At 35.3% G+C, this 27,621-nt stretch overlaps 1 protein-coding gene across 8 annotated transcripts in view; it reads left to right on the forward strand.

Moving 5' to 3' along the window:
- LOC131076262 (uncharacterized) overlaps window positions 1-26,288 on the forward strand; it is a 52,014-nt gene extending 25,726 nt beyond the window's left edge. For 6 of the 8 annotated variants that reach the window (XM_058013345.2, XM_059219956.1, XM_058013346.2 and 3 more), the window contains 7 exons: window positions 10,339-10,422; window positions 10,546-10,704; window positions 11,013-11,096; window positions 11,383-11,517; window positions 13,825-13,940; window positions 14,038-14,225; window positions 25,358-26,288. In XM_058013345.2, coding sequence (XP_057869328.1) covers window positions 10,339-10,422; window positions 10,546-10,704; window positions 11,013-11,096; window positions 11,383-11,517; window positions 13,825-13,940; window positions 14,038-14,225; window positions 25,358-25,494 — 903 coding nt within the window. In that variant the 3' untranslated portion in view covers window positions 25,495-26,288. The remainder of the gene's footprint in view (window positions 1-10,338; window positions 10,423-10,545; window positions 10,705-11,012; window positions 11,097-11,382; window positions 11,518-13,824; window positions 13,941-14,037; window positions 14,226-25,357) is intronic. The other 2 variants (XM_058013340.2, XM_058013341.2) reach the window with 2 other exon arrangements.
- Window positions 26,289-27,621: the final 1,333 nt, after the last annotated feature.

Here is a 27,621-nt window from a genome sequence, read left to right on the forward strand (position 1 = left end):
TGAAAGTTAGTTTGCCAGCCTTGTATGATGTTCGCCCAGCCAAGAATGATGTTCACTCAGCCAAGAATGATGTTCGCCCAACGAAGTATGATGTTCGCTCAACCAAGAAAGTAATCAAGATGAATTCGCTGGATTGAAACACTAATTCGCTTGACAAAGGCAGATCGCTGATCAGTAGACAGAGATAATTCGCTATACATGAATTGGTGTTGAATGATTACAAATCAACTTGTATAAATATGCCTCAATGCCTCCTAATAGACCTTAGGTCGGCCTTATTGTTTTGGCGCCAAGAATAGGATCAAACCTATAAATTACAAGTTACATTCATATAGGTCTTGTCCAATACAATTACAAGTTACATATAGGTCTTGCTCAATTACAAGTTACATGTGATGCCCGATTAGGGCCAAACTTAAACAATGTTTACATATCAAATTGAACCATCAATATGGCTAAGGTCGACAAGCCACTTAGCCATCAAGTGTACTAGGTCGGCCCTAGATAGAAGGATCTTACCTAGCTACACAACAACACTCCCTCTTAGCTAGGGAGGATTCCTTTTGAATAACCGAGTCACATAGTGACAACCATCATGGCTACTCCCATGAGTAATGCAAATGAACACAACCACCATGGCTACTCCCAGAGGGTGGGTCCATCATGGCTACTCCCATGAATGGAATTACGAATGAACACAACCACCATGGCTACTTCCAGAGGGTGGGTCCACCATGGCTACTCACATGGATGGAAACCAAATAAACATCATGACGTTCACCATAGCTACTCTCGGAGGGTGAACAAACACAAGTGCTTAGTCATGAAATTTCTTCCATGACATCCACCATGCCTACTCGTAGAGGGTGGATCCACCATACATACTCACAGAGGGTGGATAAACACAAGTGCTACATCATGGAATTTCTTCCATGACATCGACCATGCCTACTCGTAGAGGGTGGATCCACCATACCTACTCGCAGAGGGTGGAACGAGGGATTTCACCTCAAACTTCTCACAAAGAAGAATGCATTAACCAAAAGATGAGGCTTCCTCTGAAGCTAAAATGTTAGGCTCCCTCTGAAGCTGAAATGTCAGGCTCCCTCTGAAGCTGAATTGACATTTCCTCCTTTTAGAATAAGAAATCTTTTGAGTTGACATTTGACCTTGGCTCCTCCTAAGGTGTCCCTATGTCAACTTCCGCAGAAGAAGCTAGAGGAGTAGACCTGAATTTGCACTCTTGAGCATAGTGACCATACTTATCACACCTAAAACATTGAATGTGAGATAAGTCCTTCCTTTTTGATTCAGAGATAGGGTCTGATTCTCTGTCTCTATCCCACTTCCTTCTTTTGCCTCTTTCCATACGTGTAGCAAGGACTTGATTTTCCACATCATAATGATCACGCTCAATTCCTCTTGCTATCAATCTTGACTCTTCTTGAATGCAATCCGCACGAAGACGATCAAACTTGGGAAGTTTTGATCTTGCACTAATTCCTTGAATGCAAGACTCCTAGGATGCAGGAAGACCATTAAGAGACAACATGGTCAAGTCCTTTCTGTCAATAACATGACCAATAGAAGAGGGCTGATCTCTCAACTCATAGATCCTCATGAAGTAAGCAATAATAGTTTCTCCTTGCCATCTTGATGTGATGAAGCTATTGCTTTAATTCTAGGGCACGACTTGTGTTGTTGATCTCATACATCCCTTCCAATGTCTTGAACATATCTTTGGCTGAAGACATCTTGAAAATGATAGGCACAAGGTGGTCCTTCACGAAGTCAATCAGGATCTTCTTTGCTTTGACAACATTCTTCTTGAATTGGAGTTTCTCTTCTTGATCTTCAGGTTCAGGCTGATCTTTTCCTTCTACAAACTGAAGTAAATCATTCTCTTCGAGTGCAATAAGAACTCTAACCTTCCACAAGGTGAAGTTCAAAGCTCCGTCAAGTCTATCTTCAACCTTTAAACCGGTCACCATCTTCAATGCAGGAAATCGCTTGATGAAGGTGAAGTAGGCGAGAGTGCTTTGCTGTTGTCAGACAATTTGATCACGATTGCTTCAAACTTGGCTCCGATATCATGTTAGTTTAGGATCAGACTGATAACAGAAAGCAGAAAATAACAAATGCAACACATATAACACAACAGTACCCTGGGAAAACCTCCCTCTTGGAGGTGAAAAACCCAGCAACAAAAGATCTCAGATTATATTAATTAAACTCAATAGCAGACTTAAAATCTTGCTTCACACATGAAGCATACTTCAAATTAGGGCACACATTAGGGCAACTTATCTTGCTGTAGGCGATACAATATGCTGAAGGCTATGTCCTTGAATACTTCACTGCCCTAGATGAAGTTCACTGTTACTGTGAATGGATTCGGCAGGCTTGAAAGGAAGTTCGCCAACCTTGTATGATGTTCGCCCAGCCAAGTATGATGTTCACTCAGCCAAGAATGATGTTCGCCCAGCCAAGTATGATATTTGCTCAACCAAGAAAGTAATCGGGATGAGTTCGCTGGACTGAAACACTAATTCGCTTGACAAAGGCAGATTGCTGATCAGTAGATAGAGATAGTTCACTGTATACGAATTGGTATTGAATGATTACAAATCAACTTGTATATATATGCCTCAATGCCTCCTAATAGATCTTTGGTAGACCTTATTGTTTTGGCGCCAAGAATAGGATCAGACCTATAAATTACAAGTTACATTCATATAGCTCTTGTTCAATACAATTATTGTTTTGGTGCCAAAAATAGGATCAGACCTATAAATTACAAGTTACATTCATATAGGTCTTGTTCAATACAATTACAAGTTACATATAGGTCTTGCTCAATTACAAGTTACATGTGACGCCCGATTAGGGCCAGACTTAAACAATGTTTACATATCAAATTGAACCATCAATATGGCTAAGGCCGACAGGCTACTTAGCCATCAAGTGTACTAGGTTGGCCTTAGAAGGATCCGACCTAGCTACACATCAACTCAACAAAATAAGACCCTCAAGTTGTGCGAACTTTCTTTGGACATACTTAATTAAATAAATTTCATTAAAAATAAAGCATGAGAACCCTAAATGGGACGATTAGGGTTAGGAGGCAATAAAGCAACAAGAGGAGCTTTCATTTTGGCATTTATGATTTCATTTTTACATCAGCAGGTTGAGAATTGAGCTCTGGATATGATTTTCAGCAGCATATGAGTCTCCTGGGAACAAAAACTCCTTGAAGGCAAGTGAATTGGAAGAAACCCCAATCCACATGAGAGAGGTATTCACACAGAATTCCTGTTGGTGCTTCAGAGACTTATTTCAGAGAATTTTCAGAAGTGATTGCAGAGTTTAGAGAGATTTTGATCTCCCTAAGGCAGCTGTTTCACCTCATAAGCCAACCGTACATCTTCCTTGGGCAGCCGTACCATCTTGCAAGCCTCTGGGTCCTAATCATGATCGATCCAGCCAATTAAGGGCATGAATCTCATGCAAATCTTACGAACAGCACTTCTCATTCAGATTGTTGTTTTGTAAGTAGATTGAATAATCTAGCCTGGGAGCCAGGCATGGGATTCGGTAGTTCTTCAGTATTTGTTTTTTGGTAATTGCTGTAGGAGCAACTAAAACTATTTGGAGCCACCTTCAGTAGTTGGAAGCTCTTAGATTGTCTTCTGTTTCAATTCATTAATAAAACCCACTCTAGGCTAGGCGATGGATTCCTGGTATGCAATTTTGTTGTCCTAGTGAATTAAATTTCTTGAATCTGAAAATTATAATATTGCAGCTCCTAAATTAGAATTCTGAAATTAATTATCAGTCAATTTTATTTCTGCATTTGAGTTTAAAAGTAGTGGTTCATTGGCACTGTTTATGATTAAACCCTATACAATCCATTGGCATCAAAATCTCAAACTACACAACTCAGTAAACAACCTTAAAACCTCCAATCACCAGCATAAAAATCAGAAAAATTTTCAGTACAATCTGGTTGGGGATCATTCACACAATTGCAATGCTTTCTACCATAGCAGCAAAAATTGTTTTGGGAAAAAATCGGCAAACCAAAAGTATAAGATTTTTTTGAAAAAATGGGTAAAAAATTGGATTTTAAAAATCGTAAAAAATGGTAGAAAAATAGACACAAACTACCTTTTTTTTAAAAACTTAGGGCATTTTAATAGAATAGAGATATAGAGAGTAAATAAAATAGAGTTTAACCCATGCATTGTAGAAAATAGATTTTTGTTGTTTATATTCATATTGCTGATTACATAGGCAAATATTCAGTTAACTTTTTAAAAGGGCAGTCACCATATACACCAAATAGCTGTCTAAGTCTGAGATCAAAGATTAGCTAAGTCTATGAAGTAGCTGAGATCAAAGATTGACTAAGTCTATGAAGTAGCTGAGATCAAAATTTATCAGACAGCAATCCAGCTATTGTTAGGAATTTAGTAAAAAGTGAAAGCCATTTTGAAGTGATTCAAGACATTCATTGTGATTGAGGCAAGGAGTTTTCTAGGGGTAGCTCAATTTTTAAGAAAGCCTATCAAATCATATTCCACAGTTATGCTTTATATTCCCTAATGGAAATTGTTAAGTCTTTTATATGGGGTAGAATTAAATAAAAAGGCATTTGTTTAGCTTAAGTAAAAAATTAGCAAGCCATTGGTTTTGGCAATACCTAGCTTGCAACTACTAGTGGAGGCTGTTTTATTACAAGTATGTAAGCTTTCTTGTTGTCATTCAGATTTTTTTTGTGGAACACTTTGGATATATTGCTCATATACTGAATTGTATGTCTTTGTTTGAACAAAAAATAACCATATCAATTATAAATAAAAAATCATATATCTATATCTATATATGTTATATTTGTCTTCGGACCTTAGTGTCATGGTAGAAACACTCCATTGGTGAGGCAGCCACCAAGATTCAAACCCTTGTTGGGCCATTGAGCTCGTAGGCCTTCTGCCTTTATTGGGCCGTTGAGCTCGTGGATTTGAACAAGTGGAGTGTGGGGAATGATGACCCCCTATAAATGGTCTCGTGGGAAGATATCCTCTGTAAGTTGTCTCGTTGGGATCAGACCAAGCTAAAAACCGAAGTTTTCTCCATAAAAAAAATATATAATTACGTTAAAGGCGTTCCCTTATTTGAAAGGGACGACTTGATCTCGGCCATCAATGGTGTGTAATAGATGAGGACGGCTGCAAGACGATTCAATCGTTCGTGGCCGTTAGATTTTTCGTGAAGTTTTTTTTCACCGGTTTCATTGTTTTCGTCGCTACTGTCCATCGGTCTTTGCCCTTTTTGGTCCTCGCTATTATTTGAGATAATGTGAGTTTTTCATTGTCCTTTCACTTACTTGAAGTTTTTTAGTGCATTTATAACCCATTGACGTTGCCCGTACGAAAACATTCTACGTTGCTCTCAGATCTAGGAATTAATGATGATAAGTCTAGCTCGTGGGGTCCACTTTTCCTGACCTATCCGTTTCGATCATTTCCACTTTTTCGTTTTCCATAAATTCCGTTTCCGTTATCTATTTCATTCCTCCGTTTTGCAATTAACCGTTTCTGTTCGCATGGCAATTTCCGTTCCCTTTTTCCATTTGCGTTCTTGTAAAAATTTGTTTCCATTGTTTGCAAGGATTCCCCTCGTCGCTACTCGAAAGGGATTTCAGTCTTATGAAAGATAATGAATCTTACGACATACAAAAACTCTATTAAATCAACAATTTTTAGCACAATCAACATATATTTTACTTTACACAATAATTTTTTTAAACACAATTAATATATTTTTGGAAAAAAAAAATATATAAAACAACTAAGTAAATAATTGTAATTTTAAAACAAATTCAAGTAAATAAAAAATCAAATAATTCTTAGATAGTTTAAATTTTTTTAATATTCTTTGGTTGTGTTTTGATTCTTTTAGCATATATATAAATATTAAACAAAATAGACATAAAATTCAATATATATATATATAAATTAGGTGTTACTTTTATTAACATGTGTATATGTATAAATTTTTTTATAAATATTAATTGTATCACTTGTCAATTTATAATTATATAAAAAAATATTGGACAAATATTATATTAAAAAATATCTAATAGTAATTAATATAGATATATTAAATACATCTTCCCAAAGGATATTGAACGATACAACATCATCATATTATACAAGTATGGCCATATCCCTTTTGAAGAACTATAAACAATTATAATGTAAGGGAAAAATTTAATATTGATTGTGCTAGTAATAGTCCTCGCTAGTACTAATTAATATTTTTCATTCGTTGAATTTACATTTCCTATACCAGACACAACACAAGACTCTATAACTGAATTGTGATGTCATTGTCATCCCTTGCCTCAATAAATAATTCACAAAGGATTTTATTTACAATCCGTTCACATAAGTTCCTATCACAAAACTTTATTAATAGTGTTCAACACCTACAAGGTTTTAACAGACTAGCATCCATCATAGCATCATGCTAGAGGATTTTGTTAGATGTTATAGATGCAATTTTAATTATTAGTCTCTTTAGATGAAGTTTTAACTATTAATCTCTCCTCTCAATGTCACTTTTCCTTTATCTCTCTTATCTTTTCCTCTACCTCTTGGTCTCTCTATCTCTCTAATCTGTTTGTCTATATATCACTCTCTATGTCACTTTCCCTTTATCTCTGTCATATGCCAATGTATCTCTCTATTTACCTCTTCCCTCTTGGATATCCCTCTCCTTCTTAGGTCCTCTCTCCTTGTTCTTTGTATCTCACTCTAATTTCTCTTCTATCTACTTACCCTCTCTCTCTCTTACAAAGATAACATGAGCCTATTGATTATCTACTCATTCAAAGGTTTTGATACAATCATATTTCTATCCCCATTTCAAGTAGCATCACTACTCCACTAGACCAATGTTGCACAAAAATCACTTGCTAAATGGCCTACCAATTGACCTCACATGTATTCTACAAATGTGTGTAAGAAATAAACCAATTTTTTTCCTAATTGACCTTCCACACCTTTCGGCATACTTATTGCACACCAAGATGCAATTGCTAGTATATATTATATTAAAAATTAAATATGTACATTATAAATTTTACATTATTTTTTAATTGTTAGTTTATTATATAACTATTAATATATATTCATAATCTATAATAGTTTAAATTTTAAAACTACTTTATACTTATAGTACTAATTATAAACTATAGGTGTTCACTCCTTCCCCATCAAAATGCCATCTATAATAGTACATAATAGCTAAGTCATAGAATCCGCTGAATTTCAACCATGAAAATCGAAATTCGGAGAACTTCAAAACATGACTTGAAATTCGTTAAAATTCATCTCATATTCGAATAGGTTTAGGGCATAATTTTTTTTTCAATAAAATGTATTAAAAAACGTGGTTTTCCCCGTTTGGGCAGCTCTAGGCACGGACATTAGAAATCCCTCTAGCAGGGATGGTGGGTCAAGATTAACAAATTATTGCAAGTCGTCATACTTGGGCAATGCCTAGGTCTGCGCATAGGTGGAGCCGCACGATTTAAATTTTTGTGCGTCGAAGCGTAGTTTGCAAAAGTTTGGTTCGACATCCCTAATATATCTTAAATGTTTGAGGTAAATTAAAATCGTACTCCTATGTTGCAAATTAAAATCATATTAAGAGTTTTCTTATGTTGCCGAATTAGATATGTCTTCTTGATATATCTGAATAAAATCATAAATTAAGAGATGTCTTCCTACTTAAGATATGTAAAATTGTAAATTTGAGGTCAAGATTAAAATCGTATTTAGAGGTCGTAAAAAAAAAGATGTCTTCCTACTACGTATATTTAATATAGTTATTCAAATATATATATCAAAGTTGCATATTTGATATATTTATGATTTATATAGTAATAATATTTAAACTAAAATTTTAAACTTATTTATATTATAATATTTTAAAAGTTATTATAATATACAATATATTCAAATTGAATATAATATTATTTTTTTAAATTTATTATTTTAAATATTTATTATTTATATTTAAAAAATTAAATTTATATTAGGCAAATTTAATTCAAATTTTTTTTCAATTTTTTTTCCTCGTCGAATTTCATTCGAATTTTATTGTTGCCGAATTTGAATTCGAATTTTATTGTTGCCGAATTTGAATTTGAATTCGAACCTTGTGACTTAGCATAATAGTATTAATTTTAAAGGTAGTGTACAATATTAATTATATACTTGTTCGCATCAGAATCCATGTGTGCAGAGAGCTTGAGTCATATTGAAGCTATGATTTAGAGAAGATTTTCCAGCTGCTTTGGTACAATCTCATATGCCGCCCATGATTTAGGATGATTGAGGCCCTTTCAAGTTCGGTTGATGATTGCCATTGCTTCTCCCACTCCTTTACTTAGGGATTTTTCAGAGGTTGGAAATAAAATTAAGGGACAAAATAACAAACTTTTTCAACGCTGATTCCACTTTGACTCTGATTTAATCTCGGATCAACCCTATTTTTGAGCAATTCAGTAATTTTACAAGTTTTTCTAGGGTTTTGCGAGTTTTTACAACAATTTTTTTCACTTTTTTTTTGGTTTTTTAACATGATTTAAATGCAAAAAATCATTGAAAATTGGGTCAACGATTTGTTTTCATGAATTGGGATTTTTTCGGGGAATAAATCAGCTGGCTCCAAGATTCAGGATTAATCAGGTATAATTGTGATTTTTTGCAGACTATTGCTTCTATGGAACTTAGAATGATTTGTTTTGTCATTGATGTCAAACAGAGCTATATGATGTCAAATAGAGCTATATAGAGATCTGTCAAAAAGAGTTATGCAAATGTTAATTAGAATTCATGAATTCAGATTCATATACACAAATGAATATAGTTCAATATGAATGAATACCTCAGATTTATATGCCCATATCTGATATTTGTGACCACAAATGATCTCGTAATCTTCATAACCGTTGGTATTGATATATATATATATGTATGAAGTAGTGTTGCCTTCAAAATTCTGTAGAGATCTATGTTTCACATCGAACCAGGATACAAAGTTGTTTATTGGAGAATCATGTGTCTGGAAATTCACCGATATATTGTGCAGCAACTGATATGTTTGATTAAAAAGTTTATCTTTATCAAGTGGCAGAAATATTTAGTTGCAACCTAATTCAGTTTAACCGATGGAGGAGGTTAGAAACCAAATATAAATGACATGAATAAGATTTTTTATGTGAAGAGTATTGTGTTTATTTGATGGTTGGATAACTAACGGGTTAGTAGAAGATTGTTACAACTTCCTTGTAACCATTTATACCTGCTCTAGAATCTTATATATGGTGTGTGTGTTGTTGATATGTGTTTTGTTTGGATATGAAGAGACATATTGCTTAGAAATGATATAAGTAGAGACCACAGATATGAATGAAGTAGCACGAGTTCAGAGATTGTTCTAAGTCTGAGAAAATAAATAGGACGCATTGAATTTCTTTATAAAGAAGATCGGTAACACTTGGGACAATTGCAAACTTCTTTATGTAGAAGCACACATTCAGGGTATGCAATATAAAAGGGATTAAGTGCTGTGAGTATATCATTTATTTCAGAAGATTGACACAGTATCGTGTAAAATGAATTAAATCAGATTATAAGGAGAATAACATCAGTTACAGAAAATAGTCTATATCATTTTTGATGAATTTGTCTTGAGTTGGTATAAACAGCTTTTTGAAAATTGCTGATTGCACTATGTCTGGAATAAGTTTTGGCAGATTGCTACTGTGGTGATACAGGTTAATATATTAGAAGAGTAGTGATACTCAATGTATAACACTTTTTGTATATCTTCAAGGTCGTCATTGTAATCTATCTCTTTACCCCATCTTTCGCTCTTACTCCCTTTATCTCTCCCTCTTTGTATCCCTATCTCTACCTCTCTCTTTATTGTAAACATAACATGAGCCTATTGGTAATGGAACTTGATTATTATCATGATTTAAAGGTTTTGGTTCAGTTATGATTGGATCCTTGTAAGTGGATGCATAGTTGATTTGAAACTATCACTTATTTATTGAGACCTTTGTTGTACAAACATCATCATTTTGCTAGTTTATACAAAAGATATTAATTTGGTTTGTGTACATTTTGAATTGCATGAATGCCATTTTTAAGGTTGGTCTAAACAATGGTTGAAATAGATTACTAGTCTCTTTTTTTATAGACATGCCACTAAATGATTCTCTCTTTCTTCTTATATGTTTTTTGTCAAAAAATGCTACAGGTACCTCTTGATTATTCTCTGCATTCCTACTTGGAAGTTATGTTCCTTAATCCTCGAATGAAAATATATGTACAAGGGACAATGGTATTTTACTCAGCTCTTCTTTTGCTTTAGAAAGCAGAGCCATTCAGTTTGAAAATATGCTACGATAATCCCAATTTACATATTGGGTGGTTTTGTTATATTTGATATTATGAAATTTCACAGGTTAGGACACATCCACTTGCTAAGTCACTCAATAAAACGAAGGTTTTAAGGGATGTAATCCTAGAAAAAAATGTTGAGCTAACTTTAGGACGAAGTCAAGTGGAAAAAGAGCGAGGAAATTGCGGGATGTTTTTATATTGGCATGGTCGACTAATTGAGGTAATATTAAAATTAAAGGTCTGGTTGATAAATTGTGATTTAATATTATATTTTTGTAATAATTATGTTTTAACTTCTTAAGCGTTTGAAGATTGCATCCAGAGCTATATACCTTATTCTGGGTTAAGAATGTATTAATGCATAATGTTTCTTAGAAAGAAAGATAGAATTCAAACATTATGTTATTGCAATAATTTCTAAATTCTTTAAGGTATGATAACATTTTTAGATTATCTTGTCTTTTTGTTTCTTCTGGTGAAGAAGATTTTGATTTTTATTATCTCCATGATCGCTTTGTGTCTATATAGGCATACAAAAGGGTAGGAGGAATGGTTCAAAGTGCAGATATGGGTCGTGGTGTTATTGGTGTTATAGATGTCACTGATCTCATGGTTTGTATTAAATAGTAAACTTATGTTTTTATGAATAGCTGCTCGAATTTTTGTGCCTCCAGTTTTGGTTGGATTTTTATTTTGTAATGTAGGTTCTACTGACAGATGACATAGAGTAAACTGAGACTCCATTAATTAAACTAGTTATATTCTTGCTTAGTTCAGAAAAGAGCATATTTGCGACATTTGTTAAATTTTAGATTTGTTGAAGCGTAGCTTTTATATCTTAATAATGGATGGTATAGCAGAGACTTACAATTATTTTTATGGCCATTGGATGATGCAGAAAGTTGGTGATCAAGTTATGATTCTCCCTACCAAGCAGGGCTTTCAGGACTGTGAAGAATTAGAAACACTGGAGAAATGGTTAGGATGCAAGGCTGATGAATATTGGGATGAAAATTTTGATACCCTAGAATTGGTAATTGCTCACATATGCTATAATAGGCTGTTGATCATGGTTTATGAAAATCTATTATTTGTTTTTGGTAGTTATCATCGTATAAATGATCTATATAGAAACAATTGTCTAGCTTGATCGCTATTCTGTTCATTTAGATGTAGTGTAGCATGCTTGATGAATGTGAAATATAGTGGACAGAACTACACACTTAGCTCCAGGTGATTGTACTTCCAAGTTGATAACTATAATTTATGAAATGGTGAAAAGTAACAAAATATCACTAAATCCTAGAAAACAATCACATCTTGGACATTCCTCCTTCCTCTAGTTTTCTGCACCCTACTTAGCTCCAGGTGATTGTACTTCCAAGTTGATAACTATAATTTATGAAATGGTGAAAAGTAACAAAATATCACTAACTCCTAGAAAACAATCACATCTTGGACATTCCTCCTTCCTCTAGTTTTCTGCACCCTACTAAATGTACATCCATACTTGCTATTATTCTTACTGTTATTTGTAGATTATATAGATTAGGAAATCAAGTAGGGTGAAAAGTTGAAATCCTTATAAATCTAAATTCTACAAATAAATTTGACCATCTCTCGAAGATGGCAGTCATAACGTACTCCATTATATCATTTGCCACATATTATGTGTAGCTCAGTGTTTTAACATTGATCAAGTATGTTGGTGATGATGAACTTTAAGCCATATGCAGTTAATGTCTTTATTCTTATTTTATGAGTAAACAAAAAACTCTTATTTTATTATCTATGAAATACAACTAGGAGCCGAGAAAATCATTATTTGATTGATTCCATGATACAAGAAGCTATTCATTGAACTAGATTGAAGCATGGTTTGTTCTAATTTCTGCCTGCCTTCCTCTACCATTCTTTGGCGATGATGTCGGAAAGATATTGATTTTTCATGTTTGTTTTCCAAGAAATACAGTGGGGAGTGGCTAATCTATTACAACCTACAACATGCCAAGAAGATTAATTCTAGATGCTATTCAATGAACTACTTCTTGAAGCTTATCCTGTTTTAAAGGCTGACTATATCTTCCTCTACCATTTTTTGCCTGTGTCGTTGTAGACTATTGATTTACTGCTTTCTTTCCTGAATTTCTACGATGTTCAAAATGCTGCCAACATTAATAGTGGAAGCCATTCAATGAACTACTTTTTGAAGCTTATCCGGTTTTAAAGGTTGATTACCTTCCTCTTACCATCTCTTGGCCATGCTTTTGAAGACTACTGATTTTTTGCTTTCTTTCCTAAATTTCTAGGATGGTCAAAATGCTGCCTTTTTTTTAGGAGCTTGTTTAAGTTTTGAAGTTGGTTTATAAGCTGGGTTCCTCCATTGACCTGAATCTTTTGAGAGAAATGCAACTCACCTGGGTCCTCTAACCCTTACCTTGGGTTCAAACTCATTTGCAGGAGGTTTGTCGTTAATTTCACCTTCATTTATAATTATTTTTGAGCCAAACAAGGCTTTAAAGTTCTTATTATCAACAATTTCAGGCTTTCTTGTGATGTACTTGATCTGCATCTGCAGTTCTTGTTTTAAGCATTGTTCCCTTTTCTATTTCATAGTCATGGTCCTTATAACATATGTATTTATGGTGGAGGATGTCAAATGACACCTAGTTTTGATAGGGTTTTTTGATGGCTGTTGTTTACAGCTTTTTTTGATGGTTTGTAGTTTTCTTCATGAGACAGTTTGCCTTAAAGGTTGAAGTAGTGTGCATTGTCTTGCGAAAAATGCATTACATTTCTATACAGGTGTATCCATTTATACCCTTGTTCCCCTTCAGGTGTGTAGAGAGGATTAGGAATGTATTGTATAAATGTATGTGAGAACTATGGAGAGGAAGCCATCCTATTGTATTTGTTGATGACTAGAGATTTTTAGAACTATAGCTCCGTTACCCTTCAGCACTTTTTGTTTTATGCTCAACATGACATGGATGGACTTGAATATATATACAATATGTCTTAAAACATGGGATTTACTGTGATTTGCATGAATGTGATAATGGCCTAACCTTTTGTATATGTGCTTTTCATCAGAGTCAATTTATTTATCATATTGTTAACAAATGAATTTTGGTTAGTGAACAATGCAGTGAAAACATATGGTATTGTGGTACAGTGTTATGTGTAATACATTGAAATCTCATATAAGATTTATTGAAAACAAGCAAGTATCCATCCCAAGGATAGTAAATTTTTTTTTCTTGTTTTATCCTTTCTCATTTGTATCATTAAACATCTCTTTAAAGTTTGTGTATGTTAACACACTTTTAGTGCTCACTAGCAGAGAGATAATAGCAAAGGGTACAAACCAGACAATGAATGGGTTCAATGTAATAAATGTCGAAAATGGCGAATACTCGATCCAAGTTTCAATGCGGAAAATCTACCTCCTGAATGGTATAGTTTTGTAATCAATCATGGTTTTGGAAATTCTTTTCTTGATTGATTTATTACCATTTTCTTCATTGTTACTAAATTTTTGTTTGGATTTCAGGTTTTGCTTTATGCCTCCTTATAAAGGTGAATGTGATATTCCTGAACAGAAAGTTGAACATGGTGTAATCACTGTGAGTGCCAAACGTTCTTCTGGTGGCTTTTCCAATGCTCGGCAATCACAACCTGTGGAGGAAATGAATGTAACACCACTAGATGATTCTATAGTTACTACTATTAGCAACAAAGGTAAGTTTCTGAGCACCCAAACACGCAAAGAGTTAATTCCAACATCGAAGAGAGTATTCACTTTCTTGCTTTTTTGTCTTGGATATATGTTGTAAAATGTAAAATACTTTGTCTTGTCTCAATCACAGAACACTCCCCACTTGAACTTTTTTTCTAAGAATTCCAATTCTTATTTTATTTGAGAGTTTTGCAGGATAAGGTTTGTTTATGAATGTCTATGGATACCCAAGGATTTATATTAGTTTCAATTTTATCCAGTGATTGCCTTTTGTCATTGATTTGGCATTTGGTATTGCCAATTATAGTTTTTTTTGGTGACTTGTAAACTGAAGGTTCAAATGAGATTCTCACATAATGAATAACAGTATCAACAAAGTACCAAGAAAGATAAGAACTGGCAACCACTGCCACCAAACTTCAACCTTATCAAGCTCTTAAGGATGAACCTTATTAACAATGAATGAAACAGAAGCTCTGAAGGTTGAACCCTATCAACAATTAATGAAACCTAAGTTAGTAGTGCAGGTGTTAGTACTGGTACGAGAACTCAGTACAGTAAATCTTTTCGCCCTGGGTATGGGTATGGGAATATACACACACACACATGTATATACTATAGACATATATATGTATATATACACTATATAATATATGTAATTGAAAGTTTAAATTCATATAATATAAAACGATGATACTTATAATGCCAATATATATATATAAACACCTCATAATTTGCAAAAATAAAAATACTCATAAATTTATAATTCAGTGATATCAAATGTCAATACACAATGAAATTTACAATCAATATTTAAGAACCTTCATATTGCTTTTCATCAAAAGCATCAAAGTCTATGTTGTCAAACATTTGGTTCAATTTCACTTGAACCACAATGAGTTATACTACTAATTCCACTAGCTATGTACTAAAAAAGTCGCCTCATCCAAAGATATTTTCTTGCAAGTTGTGCAACAATAATGTCTAAGTCAACGCAGTCAGGAGTTAGATCCCAATTCCTCATCACTCTGATGTCCCCTATTTACACGCTATCAATTACCAAGGGCAACATCTATGTTACTACCTTCTATTGCTATTAATTGAGCATAACTAACTAATTCTTTGTAATATAACTTATGATGCCATTAAAACCATGCCTAAATCCAAATCAATCTGATCCCGATCCCAGAAGAGGGCTTGGCTGCCTAGGGCGCTTGACACCACCTCTTCAATGTAGCCCAGATTACCGGAACTCAGTACATTCACCTTTGGGGCCTGCAGCCCAGATTTCAGGAGGAGTCCTTTCACCCTTGGGGCTTTCTATTGAAGTGGTTTTACTCTGCCCTTCCCTAGCAGCACCAATCTCCCTTGGGGAATAGAAGGATTAGAATAGATTTATGACTTAGGACAAAGTTATGGCAATATCGCTTTGTACTATGGATGTATATTATGACTGTCATACATATTGTAGTCTAAATTAATATTACTACTAAATTCTGCATAAGAATATTATCAGGCTTCATATACCAAGCGTACATATTCAGCACATCGCTATGCATACCACCAAGAACAAAGATGGTACTGCCTATAACTTAATAACAGATCTGATCTGATCTGATTGATGGTGATTCACTGGATGCTTTGATTCCTTTCCTTTATATCTCTCAATGTGAGGGAGAGGGCACACCTCTTCATCATGTATGCCCTTTGGCAAGAGACACACCCTTTCTCCATTAGCACCCTTTTGAAAGAGTGCAACTCTTCATTATTTCTGCCCTTCGAAAGGGACACAACCTTTCTCAAGCAGATCTGCACTTCTTATTTAAATCAGATCTGCATTTCTGATTCGCAAATTATCCCCTCTTCAAATGAGTTCTCTCCCTCCCCTTTATACCTCATATTTGGGGGAGTCACAACTTATCATTTCATGCCTTTCGAACATTCATTAACTTTAATCAAATTTTAATTATATTTAATTATATTCTTTTATATTTTAATTTTATTTTTATTTTTATTTTTTTGTATTTTAATTTTATTATTATCATTTATTATTAAATTATATTTCGAAGTGGGGACATTACATTGACCCCCTCATTGTAATCAAGTTTCTTATGTGACGAGATCCTAATAACTAAAGGGTGTCTGGGAGTGGAGATACCAATTGCCATGCCTTGCTAGGCTGCCCTTACAAACAATTCACAGCCTGTAGTATATCTAACCGTAGCCTATATTCGTAATCATTTAAAAGCACTAAGGGCAGTAATTAGGGCAACACTTAGTTTGGAAGAGGCGCATCTCTTGCAAGGGTCACAAACTTTAGGAAAAGATGTAACCTTTCCCTACACCGTTGAAGATATAAAGGGGGATCAATTCAGTTGAGAAGGATCAATCAAGGAATAAATAAATTCAGCAGAAATAAGAATAAATATCAATCGAGTTTGAATTGGAGAAGAATTCAAAAATTAACCGGAGTTAGAAATTAAGAACCATAGTCTTTAATATTAAGGGAGATAAATAGTATGCAATTATTATCGTGTTTATTTATTTCACATAAATCTGATTGCAAGCTTTTAAGTCTGTCTTATATGATTAAATTGCCTATCCAACAAGAAATATAGGATATGTAATTATTTACCTCATCAGCAACCATGTTTGGAATCAATGTGAAATGTTTTCAAATAGTAAGATGCAGCAGCATTGGTCTTCCCTCATCAAGTATGCCACCCCTAAGATGGTTGGACTGGAGATCCTACTATACTAGTGGGCCAAGGTGCCAAATAGATTCTAGGTTCATTTTGTGCCCCTGGGTTTGGTTGAGGAAGAGTGGCTCTTGGCATTCTATCAAGCTTTTGCATTGTATTCCTATTATTATTGACCATGGGAATAAGCTATGAAATAGATATGGATGATTTTAGGATACTTTGATTTGAATAAAGATTATTTGTATACGATCATAGATTCTTTTTTTTTGATCGGTAATCGCTTTTGACTGGAGCTACGAACCAGTGGGGCCACAAAGGGGGACCCCATCCCCGAGAATATTTCTTGATTGATGAGGCATTAACACCTCCAATTTGCTATCTGGAATCAACTCCTTATCGCTCCGAACATCCTTATCTCTCCACTTCTACTCTCCATTTGATCTTTTTATCACTCCGCATCCTTATCTACTCCTTATTGCTCCACTTATCACACCTTGTCACTCCATGCACGCCTTATCTCTCCACTCCTTATCACTCCATACATCTCCACTCTTTATGTCTCCTCTCCTCATCTCTCCACACCATCTCTCCTTATGTCTCCCCCTTCACCACATCACCCACCTCTGTTCCGTGCAAACACCTCCCCCTGCACCGCCATGTATCTTGCCTCCAACTGCGCGGGCCACCAAGCACAACTGCCATTCACTGCTGCCTGTCTGCATGTGTGGACAACCAACCAACACCTGCGTTTGTATTCGGAGGGGTATTAACACCCCCAAATCAACACTACTAGCTTGGGAACGCTTGGGCACAAACATCTGCATGGGCCACCAGAGATGTCATGGGGACATCCACTGCAACAAGCAAGGTTCGAGAGTTTCGAACCTGGAACCTCCGTATTAACACGGAGTTGCAACTTCTGTTGCACTGCGGGGTGCGGGGTCATTTTCTATAAGGGGGATAATATACGATCATAGATTCTTGATATTAATGCTTCGATGTCAATTAATATTGTTTATAAGACCCAATTTAGGATTTTCTCTAAGTTTGGCATTACAATTATCAATTATGTAATTTTATTATAGATTTCTATTTGTAAATGAATTGCATTTGTTGGAATTGTTTTTTTTGGGACAAAATTAGGTATATCTCAAAAGGGGACATTACACCAATGGGGTTGAGGGCAACACTCCTCGTGGGGGTTTGGGGGCAACGCTTGCAATGGGGTCAAGGTTTGGGGACAACACAAACCATAGCAGCAAAAGTCGTTAAATCGGCAGATCAAAAGTATAACATTTTTTGTGAAAATTGGGATTTAATCAAGATAAAATCAGACTTAATAAAACAAATTATATTATTATTATTATATTATAATAATGTAATATAATACAGTAATGTAATAGCTATATCATATCAATATATTATAACAATATATTATAATTATATTATCATTGTTTTATAATTATACTATTTTATTATATTAATATGTTTATTCCATTACAATAATAATTAATAATTATATTTGTAAAATAGTAATATAATTATAAGAAATTATTGTATGGATATATTATAATTATATATATTATATTAATATATTTATAATAACACAATAAGTATGTAATGATATTATAGTATTATATAGATATATTAATACAATAATAATATAATTATAATATTATTATATTAATTTAGTGTAACTATTATATATTATTATATTACATTATAATAATAATTATATTATGCTATTGTATAGTTTAAATATAATTAGAAAAATAAAAAAGATTGTGATGGCCGGGGTTGATCGCTTGTCACATGCGCCTTGTGAAATTATGTACACAAGCTTTTTTTGTTCATAAAAATGTTTAGAAAAAAAACTTTCCTGTTTTTTTGGGCTTCCCTTGGGTTGCCATGGGTTTGCCTCAGTTCAGCCTAGGGCAATGAACCATGAGGATGTGTCCTTCCCCCTCCTCGCCCCCCCAAACCCTCGTGTTTCTGGGATGAGGAGACTTAGGGGAAACATCTCCCCCGCTGCATTGCCCCCAAACTTACACAAGGGGCAGTGCCCCTTGTCCCTGCTGCCCCCAGATCCCTACAAGGGGTGTAGTGCCTTGACCCCATCAGGGGCTGTAGTGACCTGCCCTGTTTGCTACTTTTTTTTAGCACTCTCCCCTCTACTTTATTGCTCAAGAATTATGTCAAACAGTTGACATGCATTCATTGATAAAGAACTTTATCTTGCTGGTCATGGAAACTCAGTTTGCTGATGGTTTTGTGTTTCAGACTTGCAAGGGCAATAAAAATGAGTTTGATTTAAGTGCAAGCAGATTTCATAACTCAGAAAAGAAGAGAAACATATGCTGATTGAACATATATGATTTTCTTTTGCATATAAATAGAAACGACAGTGTTTGTCCTTAATAAGCAATAGAGTTCATCAATTTACTAGTGCAGTGATATAAATCCTGACCTCAAGTTGCCAAACCAGACTCTGATCGATTTTGTGGTGCTCAAAAATACAAACAGAAAACTTTTATTATAGATATAAGTCTGCAATCTGCATTGCAGCACTCAGAGTTGCACAAAAGAACTCTTGGCTTCATCCCTTGAATGGTAATTTAGTCAACAAATATGCTTGAACTGCCAATGAAGGAACATACCCAGGTCTGATGTGAATTGCAACAGATTCAACCTTTATTCTCTTCCACACTATTTACGCCCAGCAGAGAGATAACTTTCCTTATGCGGAGTAGGATTCAATACCAGCTCACTACTAAAGTCTAAAACCCACATGAAAGATGCCAACTGAGTCTTGACCCAATCTGATAGGGTTTATCTAACTGAATTTCTTTGACCAGCGGAAGTTGTGTTTCAAGTTTTGAGTGAATTTTGTGGTTTTGTAGTTTTTAGGGTTTTTACTTGAGATTTTGGCAATGATGAATGAGTAACAAATGCAATGCATAAAGAACAATTGACTGAAATGAAATCTTCAGAACTCTGATTTATTACACCAGCAATTAATGAATTCACAAGATTGACAAATTGTAACAATCAACGCCAGGTTTGGCCTACCAGGAGTCCTAGGCCTGCTTGGTCGAGCTCTGTTATTTAGCTGAATTGAAGAAAATGCTGATGTAGGTGCTTCCAGAATGTATCAACAGCACCAATGAGTTTTATTGGTCCTAAAATGAATTACCAAAAACAATTTATGCATATACAATGCAAATCCTTCAGAGTCTCCAGGCTAGAATCCCAAATCCTGACAATTTTCCCAATAAAGTGCTCATATAACCTTCTCTTGCTTGAATTCCTCTGAATAACTTGGTGATCCGCAATTGTTTATTAATAACAATGAAATTTGTAACAAATCCAACTGCTAAACCCCTGCAATTTATTTTTTGAGATGCTAAGGATCCCTTCCAGGGGTACGGCCTGCTGTACCAAAGGCACGGCTGCAATAATGAATGGCGTGGCTGCTGTAAGTGACCTCCAATTGGACCAGAATTAATGTCGACACACCCTCGTTGCTGTAATAGCTGAATAACTTCACAGTTTGGTCATTGGATGACCTGAAATAACCTTCTCTAGGCGCTACTATGTTGGATTGAGCCAAAACTGATTAGGGTTACGTCCAATCTGTGAAGATATGGGTGTTTTCGTTCCTAACCCCTGCAGATCTGAAATTGCAGACATGCTTCAACAAGAGTCGATGAAAAATAAATCAAGAATGGCAAAAATGAATGCCAATGCAATCTTTTATGAGTTTTAACCCTAATCAAACCCCTTCAAGGCATCATTAAAAGATTCCTTTGGAATCTTTTCCTTTCATAAGCCACGCCCAGCATGAGGGTTATAACATCATAGTTAATTGCCTACCTTTTAAAATGTTTAATTCACCAAGGCCAAAAGTAACTAAGTATAAGCCCCTCCTTGGTAAGCCAATCATCTCCAACCACTGAACTTCACCTGCGGAGATGGCTAACAGGTGAATCTAAGCATCTGGATGATGTCCTAGAAAGTGGGGACATTACACCACACCAAGCAAGTATTGTCCAAAACTCTCCACGCTAAAGCTGATTAAAGTCTCATGCCATGAAAGAAACTCTTGTTATGAATCCACGCCAATAATGAAAGACTGAATCCCACACTAAGAAGTAAACCTTCTCAATTGACAAGGAAAGATATGAAATAACCCACACCAAAACTCTCTTACACTCTTGCCACTAAAAGAAGCCACACAAGAAATCTCAAATCTGAAAGCATTGTGAAATACCTGTAAGATATCTCCAACAAATAATCATCTAGAATAGATCTTTCACTACAGTAGCTAGCCCTCTTAAGGAGGGATTTTGTCCTCAGGAAGGTTGAGATGGGCCAAGTCCAAATCTACAGAACCACTTATAGTTTCCTCAGAGACAAATATTGGAAATAATAAACTCAACATACCACATGAGCTCTCCATCCTTCTTATAATCTTTTTAGGGAACTTTTGAGAAACTTCCTTTTAAAATCACTTTACTAATTTAATTAATTTTTGAACATTTCCAGCACTTAAAGTCACTTTTAAGCATCTCAACATTTAAAACTTTTTGTTCTCTTTACAATGAGATATAACACTGAGGTGCCCGATAAATTATTTTAATTAAAACGGCCACCTTAGTGAAATTAATTAAATATAGTTCAATAATACACCCAATTAGCAACAATGGTTGAAATGCATTGGAATTGAAATATGACTATTAGAGTTGATCCTAATGATGAAAGATAATAAATGGACCTGACTGGGTGACTTACTAAAAATAGATGCTCCTTTCAAGAATCTTTAAGTCCAAATTTGAAGTTGAAAATAACATTTGAAAGTGTCATGACTCCTCTATAATTGCAACTGCTGTATTGTCATCTTTGCCTTAAAAAATACATGCCAGATACAGTTAATCAGAACAGTGTAAATTGACATGCCACAAAGTTCTAGTTACCATAATCAGTACAAGATGTGATGTTTGCACTAGTAGAAACTTCTATATTGTCCTTTCTTACAAGTCCATTTCTCTTGGAAAACGTATTGATCAACTTGCTGTAGGTTTTGAGTTCCAATTCGATTACCTTTTACACTATGTTACATAATTGACCCAAAAAACAAGGTGTACTTGGTTATGATTAATTTTAGAATTGGAATTGGGTTGATTCACCAATGGATTTATCTTGGATACAGATTTTGGTGTATGGATTCATTTGGAATCATGCATAAGCATGCCTGAATGATTCCAGCTATGTCGAGGCATTCTGAGGCAATTCCAGCAGTGGGTCACAATTTCAATCCATTTTGTTTGTTTTTTGACTACTAGAATTGCACTGTAGACCCTAAATCGATGGTCATTTTCACTTGCATTTTATTTGTAAGCAACAACAAAATAACAATGTATTTTGTTTGACAAGTAAGCAACACTACAATAAGATTTGCTTTAACTAGAGAAAGCAGAAGCACAAATTTCCTCTGATTCTATAGCCATTTTGAGGTATCTGTGTTCTCCTCACTATCGGCATAACTTTGGCTTTTCTGTGGCTCTTTGAATAGATTGAAAGAATCTTGTGTAACAATCCATGGTCATTCTGTAGTAAACTCGGCTTCTCGTAGTATCAATCTCTTTATTGGATTTAGAAGTCTGACTACTAGTTTCTTGCTTGGTTGGGAATTGTGGGAGTAGGCAGCCATGGTCTGCTGAATTTGGTTCCTGTTCCTGTTCCTGAGGTTAATTTGGTAGCTTACAAAAAGATTAAGTTCAAAAACCATGTTTTATTAAATTTTAAGTAATGAGACTTGACTGACAGTTTACTCGTGTTTAAGTGTGCAGGTATGTGAATTGTAGTGAAAAATTACATGGTGCAACTAGTAATTGAGTATGACATATTGAACATTTAAGATTACTACAATAATTTTCTGAGTGCATAATAAAAAGATAATCCTTATTCATTAAAATTAAGTGTATCATATAGGTGGGAATGACATGTCCAGAGAGAGTGAAGAAATAATGGTTACTAGTAGTGAGAGTGAAGATATATTTTTTTTGATCGGTAATAGTTTTTTACTTACATAAATGCAGAATTTAAGAACATACATAGATACCATCTCCCATAAACCATTTACATGCTGTAAACAGCAATCCCCATACTATCCACAACCATACAGCCTACTCTAAAACCATACAGCCTATGCAAGCCAAAAAATGAACCAGTCCAGTGCTTCTCCCGCCAGCCAAATATTACAGAAATATAGTTTTAAAAGCTACTATTAACAATGATTTAGTAAAGCATGTAAAAAACAATGGCCAGATGGCCACTCACTCGCTCTCGCTCTGGTTCTCCTTCTCCCCATCCACCTTGTCGGCCGGAGCTTTACCCCTTGCCGCTTCACGCTTCATCTTTGAGATGCAATCCGGACATCCAAAGTCGGGGTAACCTTCCAAGCTCGCCACCAGTTGAACAGCCCGACCTTCCTCAAACCTGTTTCTCAGCTCCCTACCGACCTCCATCCATGCAACCACCTTTAAAGCCTTAAAGACTTCATCCGCCCTAATTAGTTTTACATATATCTTCATAGCTTCCCATCCAATGCGAGCACGTTCACGGCATTGTTCTTTTATGTCATCCTCCGGCCCACGGACAAAAGGCATCAGCTCCTCCTGGTCATCTCCCTCCTTGATGCGAATGCCTACTCGGGGCACAACCCACTCCAGAAGTGAGTTGAGGTTGATCAAGTACTCCCCATCAATCAGTTTGGTCAATGTGAGTCTGATTTTCTCCACCTCTAGCTCAAACTCGCATGCCCATGCTAGAATCAAGGAGTACACCTCCATATTCGTCCAGTAGTGATAATGGATATACACCACCTCCTCTGCAAGCATGAGGCGAGCCGCACTCCACAACTTCTCCGCCTTGTAACGGAAGAGTCCTTGCATCCTCTTCTCCGTCACTTTGCCCAGGAATGGCACCAACTTCTTATCTGTGCGCAGGGTGAAGTTTGCTTCCGTGATCACCTGCAGAATGAAATCGCTCCAGCTTCTGCAATAACAATGTCATAAGAGCCACAAAGTACTACATCAATTAAAAAGCATACAACCCCTAGCTCGCAAACCAAAGGGAAATAAATTCTGCCATCGTTTGGGATGAGTAATAAATGCAGGAGTGATGGCGTAAAATCCATGAGATTGCACGAAAGATTTGCTGCCATCCGCCACCCTCTCTAAAACGTGCGACCTGCCATGGATAACTATCACTTTCAAAGAGCAAGCGCCAGCTTGCATGGTGTACTTGCCAAAAATTTCCTTGTTTACATATTGTAGGCTGCGAATTCCTAAGACTGCATTTAAGACCACCTCCACAGTCTTCCATCTCCTTTCCACCACTTGGCCATATAACTATCCATTTCACAACCAATATTAGAGAGCAAATCTGCCATTGCATTTGCTCCTTGCTTGACATTGGAGACACGAAATTCCACAAATGATTTGAGTTTCTCTCGGATAATAGACACCCAACGATTTAATTTCCAGCATGGAGTGTTGCCTTTAGCAATTGCGTTAATGACTACCTGAGAGTCTCCTTCCAAATGCAGCCGTTGTACTTTCATATTTAAAGCCAACTCAGTTGCCAGAAGTGCCGCCTGAGCCTCTGCTTCTTTATTCGTACCATCTTGCAAGCATTGTGCTCCTTTGAAGAGGATAGATCCATTATTATCCCTCGCCACTACCCCAACACCTGAGATTCCCAGATTTCCTCTAGAAGCACCATCGAAATTGACCTTTATCCATTCTTTACTAGGTGGTTCCCATGTGACCTCCCCTATATCTGACAAAGGAGCAACCCGTGAGAGTGAAGATATTAGTACCAGTCGTGAAACAGTTTTAAGAAGAGGCTGCTTTATTCATTGACAAATATGATATAAAAACTTTTTAAGACAGTTAAATTTTTACAAGATGGCTTTTTCTTAGAGCAGGTAAGTGGGAGAGAATAACGTGTCATTTACTTGCCTCAAAAATAGGGGAGGTTTGGGATGCTGTGAGAATAGTCTGTGTTTGGAGCCTTACACATAATGGTTTTTCTCAATTATCTGATTAATTGGTAATTGGTGGTTTCCATGTGAGAGTCGTCTCTTTGCTTTTTTCATTTTGTAAGTCTGAATTCTCAAGAAGAGAATGCTTTTCTAGTTATTTAGTTTAAATTTCACTAGCTTTATTTTTTTAGGGAAATTACACTGGACTACAATTGAAGGCATGCCGTTCATTTTATATATTGTGGATAATTATGAAAAAAATGGAAAAACTATATGGCACAGGTTTTTGATGATGAAAATCTAGTATTTAATTCAGGTCTATCAATTTTTATTAATATCATAGGAAGGTGGTTATGACTAACAAATTAAATTGATAATTATGCAGGCGAGAGTGAAATTTCTACAGACAGTGAAGATGAGCCCGTTGTTGAGCTTCCTGTGGCAAAACGTACATTCAGAAGGCTTAGGCGAGGGCCACCTCCATCAGAGGGTGGTATTGCAAAAAGGTCGAGGGTAAAGTAATGGACATGCATGGGACAAATCAACTTGGGTATCCATTGCTGACTATTGTGAATAACTGCTGGTGTATTATTACTGCTTCACTTGTAAATGTTGTATTGATAACTGTTCTCACCGTGTATACAAACATCTTGTTCAGTTTCTATCAGATGGGAGATGCATGTAAACCGAAGATCAAAACCTGATTCGGGCATTTAGATTGCAACTTATAAACTCAATTTTGTACAGAACATTTGATGTGATATCATTTGCAATGCATGTCATTTGAACATGCAATTGCAATTGATAATCTTGTTCTATTTTAGTGCATTGAAGTATGGAAATTTGATCCGCTGCAGTTGATATGTGGTGCATTTCACTACATCACATAATGGCATTTTGGGCAGTTATATAAAGAGATCTTAGATCCACGTATCTAGAACAATGTAGATGAAACCAAGATTCTTCAATGTATACAAGTGATTGGGAACGCAAGTTCTTCACCCATGTAATATATTTATGAACCGGTGATTGTGTACAAAATTTGTTAATCATGGAGAAACCTACGATTTATATCAAGAAACAAGACAGCCACGGGGCAGACTGTAGGCCCCAGAAATCTGCATTTTGCTTAGTTTCTATGTTAGATTAAGATAATCCTCTTGTTGACCACTATAGGGGCCAGTTATCTTCTCTAGTGGATGTACTTATTCATCTCTGCTCAGAGCTAGAGGATTTATAGCTGAGCGAGAAAAGCTGTTTTAAAACTGGTTTGTATTTTTGTTCTGTCAATATATTTAATATTACATTTTTTTTGACGTGTGAAAAAAGGCAGTACTTTTTCTGCCGTCAACATTTTCACATAATTTCTTACGCTTGTTACAAAATTTTATCATCAAAGTTTCAAATTTGAGTAACCATGTTAGTCTGAAGGTCCAATTCAATGCATTAAGACTAATGCCTTGATCCATGGTGTTTATTACTAAATCCTCAGTATTCAAAAGGTATTATCCATAGTGGGTCCTCCGATATTTTAAAAATAAAATAAAAATAACTATAAAAAGAGCAAAAACAAAATGAAAAAAAGATTCGAAATGTTTTGAGGGGGGCGGGAAGGGTGGCTTATGATAATCAATCTATGTGAACACCATCTCTAATGGAAGCAGGAGGCCCAAAGGTTTATTTTAATCTGTAAGTTGGGATTGGATTGTATAGTTCATGATTTTGAAGTTCCATTTTGAGGTCTAGTTAACTCCACAAGAAGATTGAAGACTGAAGACTATTTTTGATGGAGAGACGAGATGTAATTAATTCTATCATTACACAATTTGTCCCTTGATTGTTGGTTGGTTCAGTTTTTGAAAGATCATAAAGTTGGTGCAGGAGGGAGGAAGGTGTTGTGCACCTTGTATAATAAATTATCTTGAGATTCATTGTTGTAAGAACGATTTTGTCACGTGGAAGAGCATCTATGTTATTGTACTACATGTATACAATTTGTAAGAGCATATACATTATGTTAGGGCATACACGACACAAGTTATATTGTAAGAGTTGTCATCTCCCCAATTAATTGGTGCCATGAAAACATTATAATTTCATAATAAAAAGTGATTTCTTGGCATTGCTAGAATAATAATAATATTAATAATTTAATAGAATAATAATAATAATTTTTCTTTAATAAATGATAATAAAATTTAAGGGTTGACCTATGTGTTAATTTTTCTTAATAAATGATAATAAAATTTAAGGGCTGACCTATGTGTTGTTTTGTTTGGTGGCTGACTTGGATAAGGATATTTTGGGTTTTTGGTGCCACCAATTGGGTATATAATTGGGTATATATGTGAGTGCACTCTCATATATTTGATGATGAGTTTTTATGCATTCAAATTTGCTAAGTGTAGATTTAGTCTTAACTAGGATGAAAACCTCAGTTTGTTTAGAGTTTCATGTAGGGGACAACCCTTTCTTTAATGTAGTGACTTTCATTTTAGTTTTTGTTTGAGGTTTAATGTCACTCTTCCCACAGATCTTTGTGTTGGTATGTGGTGACTAATCATGTTATCAAGCTTAATATTTGGTGACTTAAACAATTGTGTTTTCCCTCAAATCAATTAATGAGCTGTACAAGGGGAAAGAGCCCCT

Source organism: Cryptomeria japonica, chromosome 4 (assembly GCF_030272615.1).
Source record: "Cryptomeria japonica chromosome 4, Sugi_1.0, whole genome shotgun sequence".
NCBI lineage: Eukaryota > Viridiplantae > Streptophyta > Pinopsida > Cupressales > Cupressaceae > Cryptomeria > Cryptomeria japonica.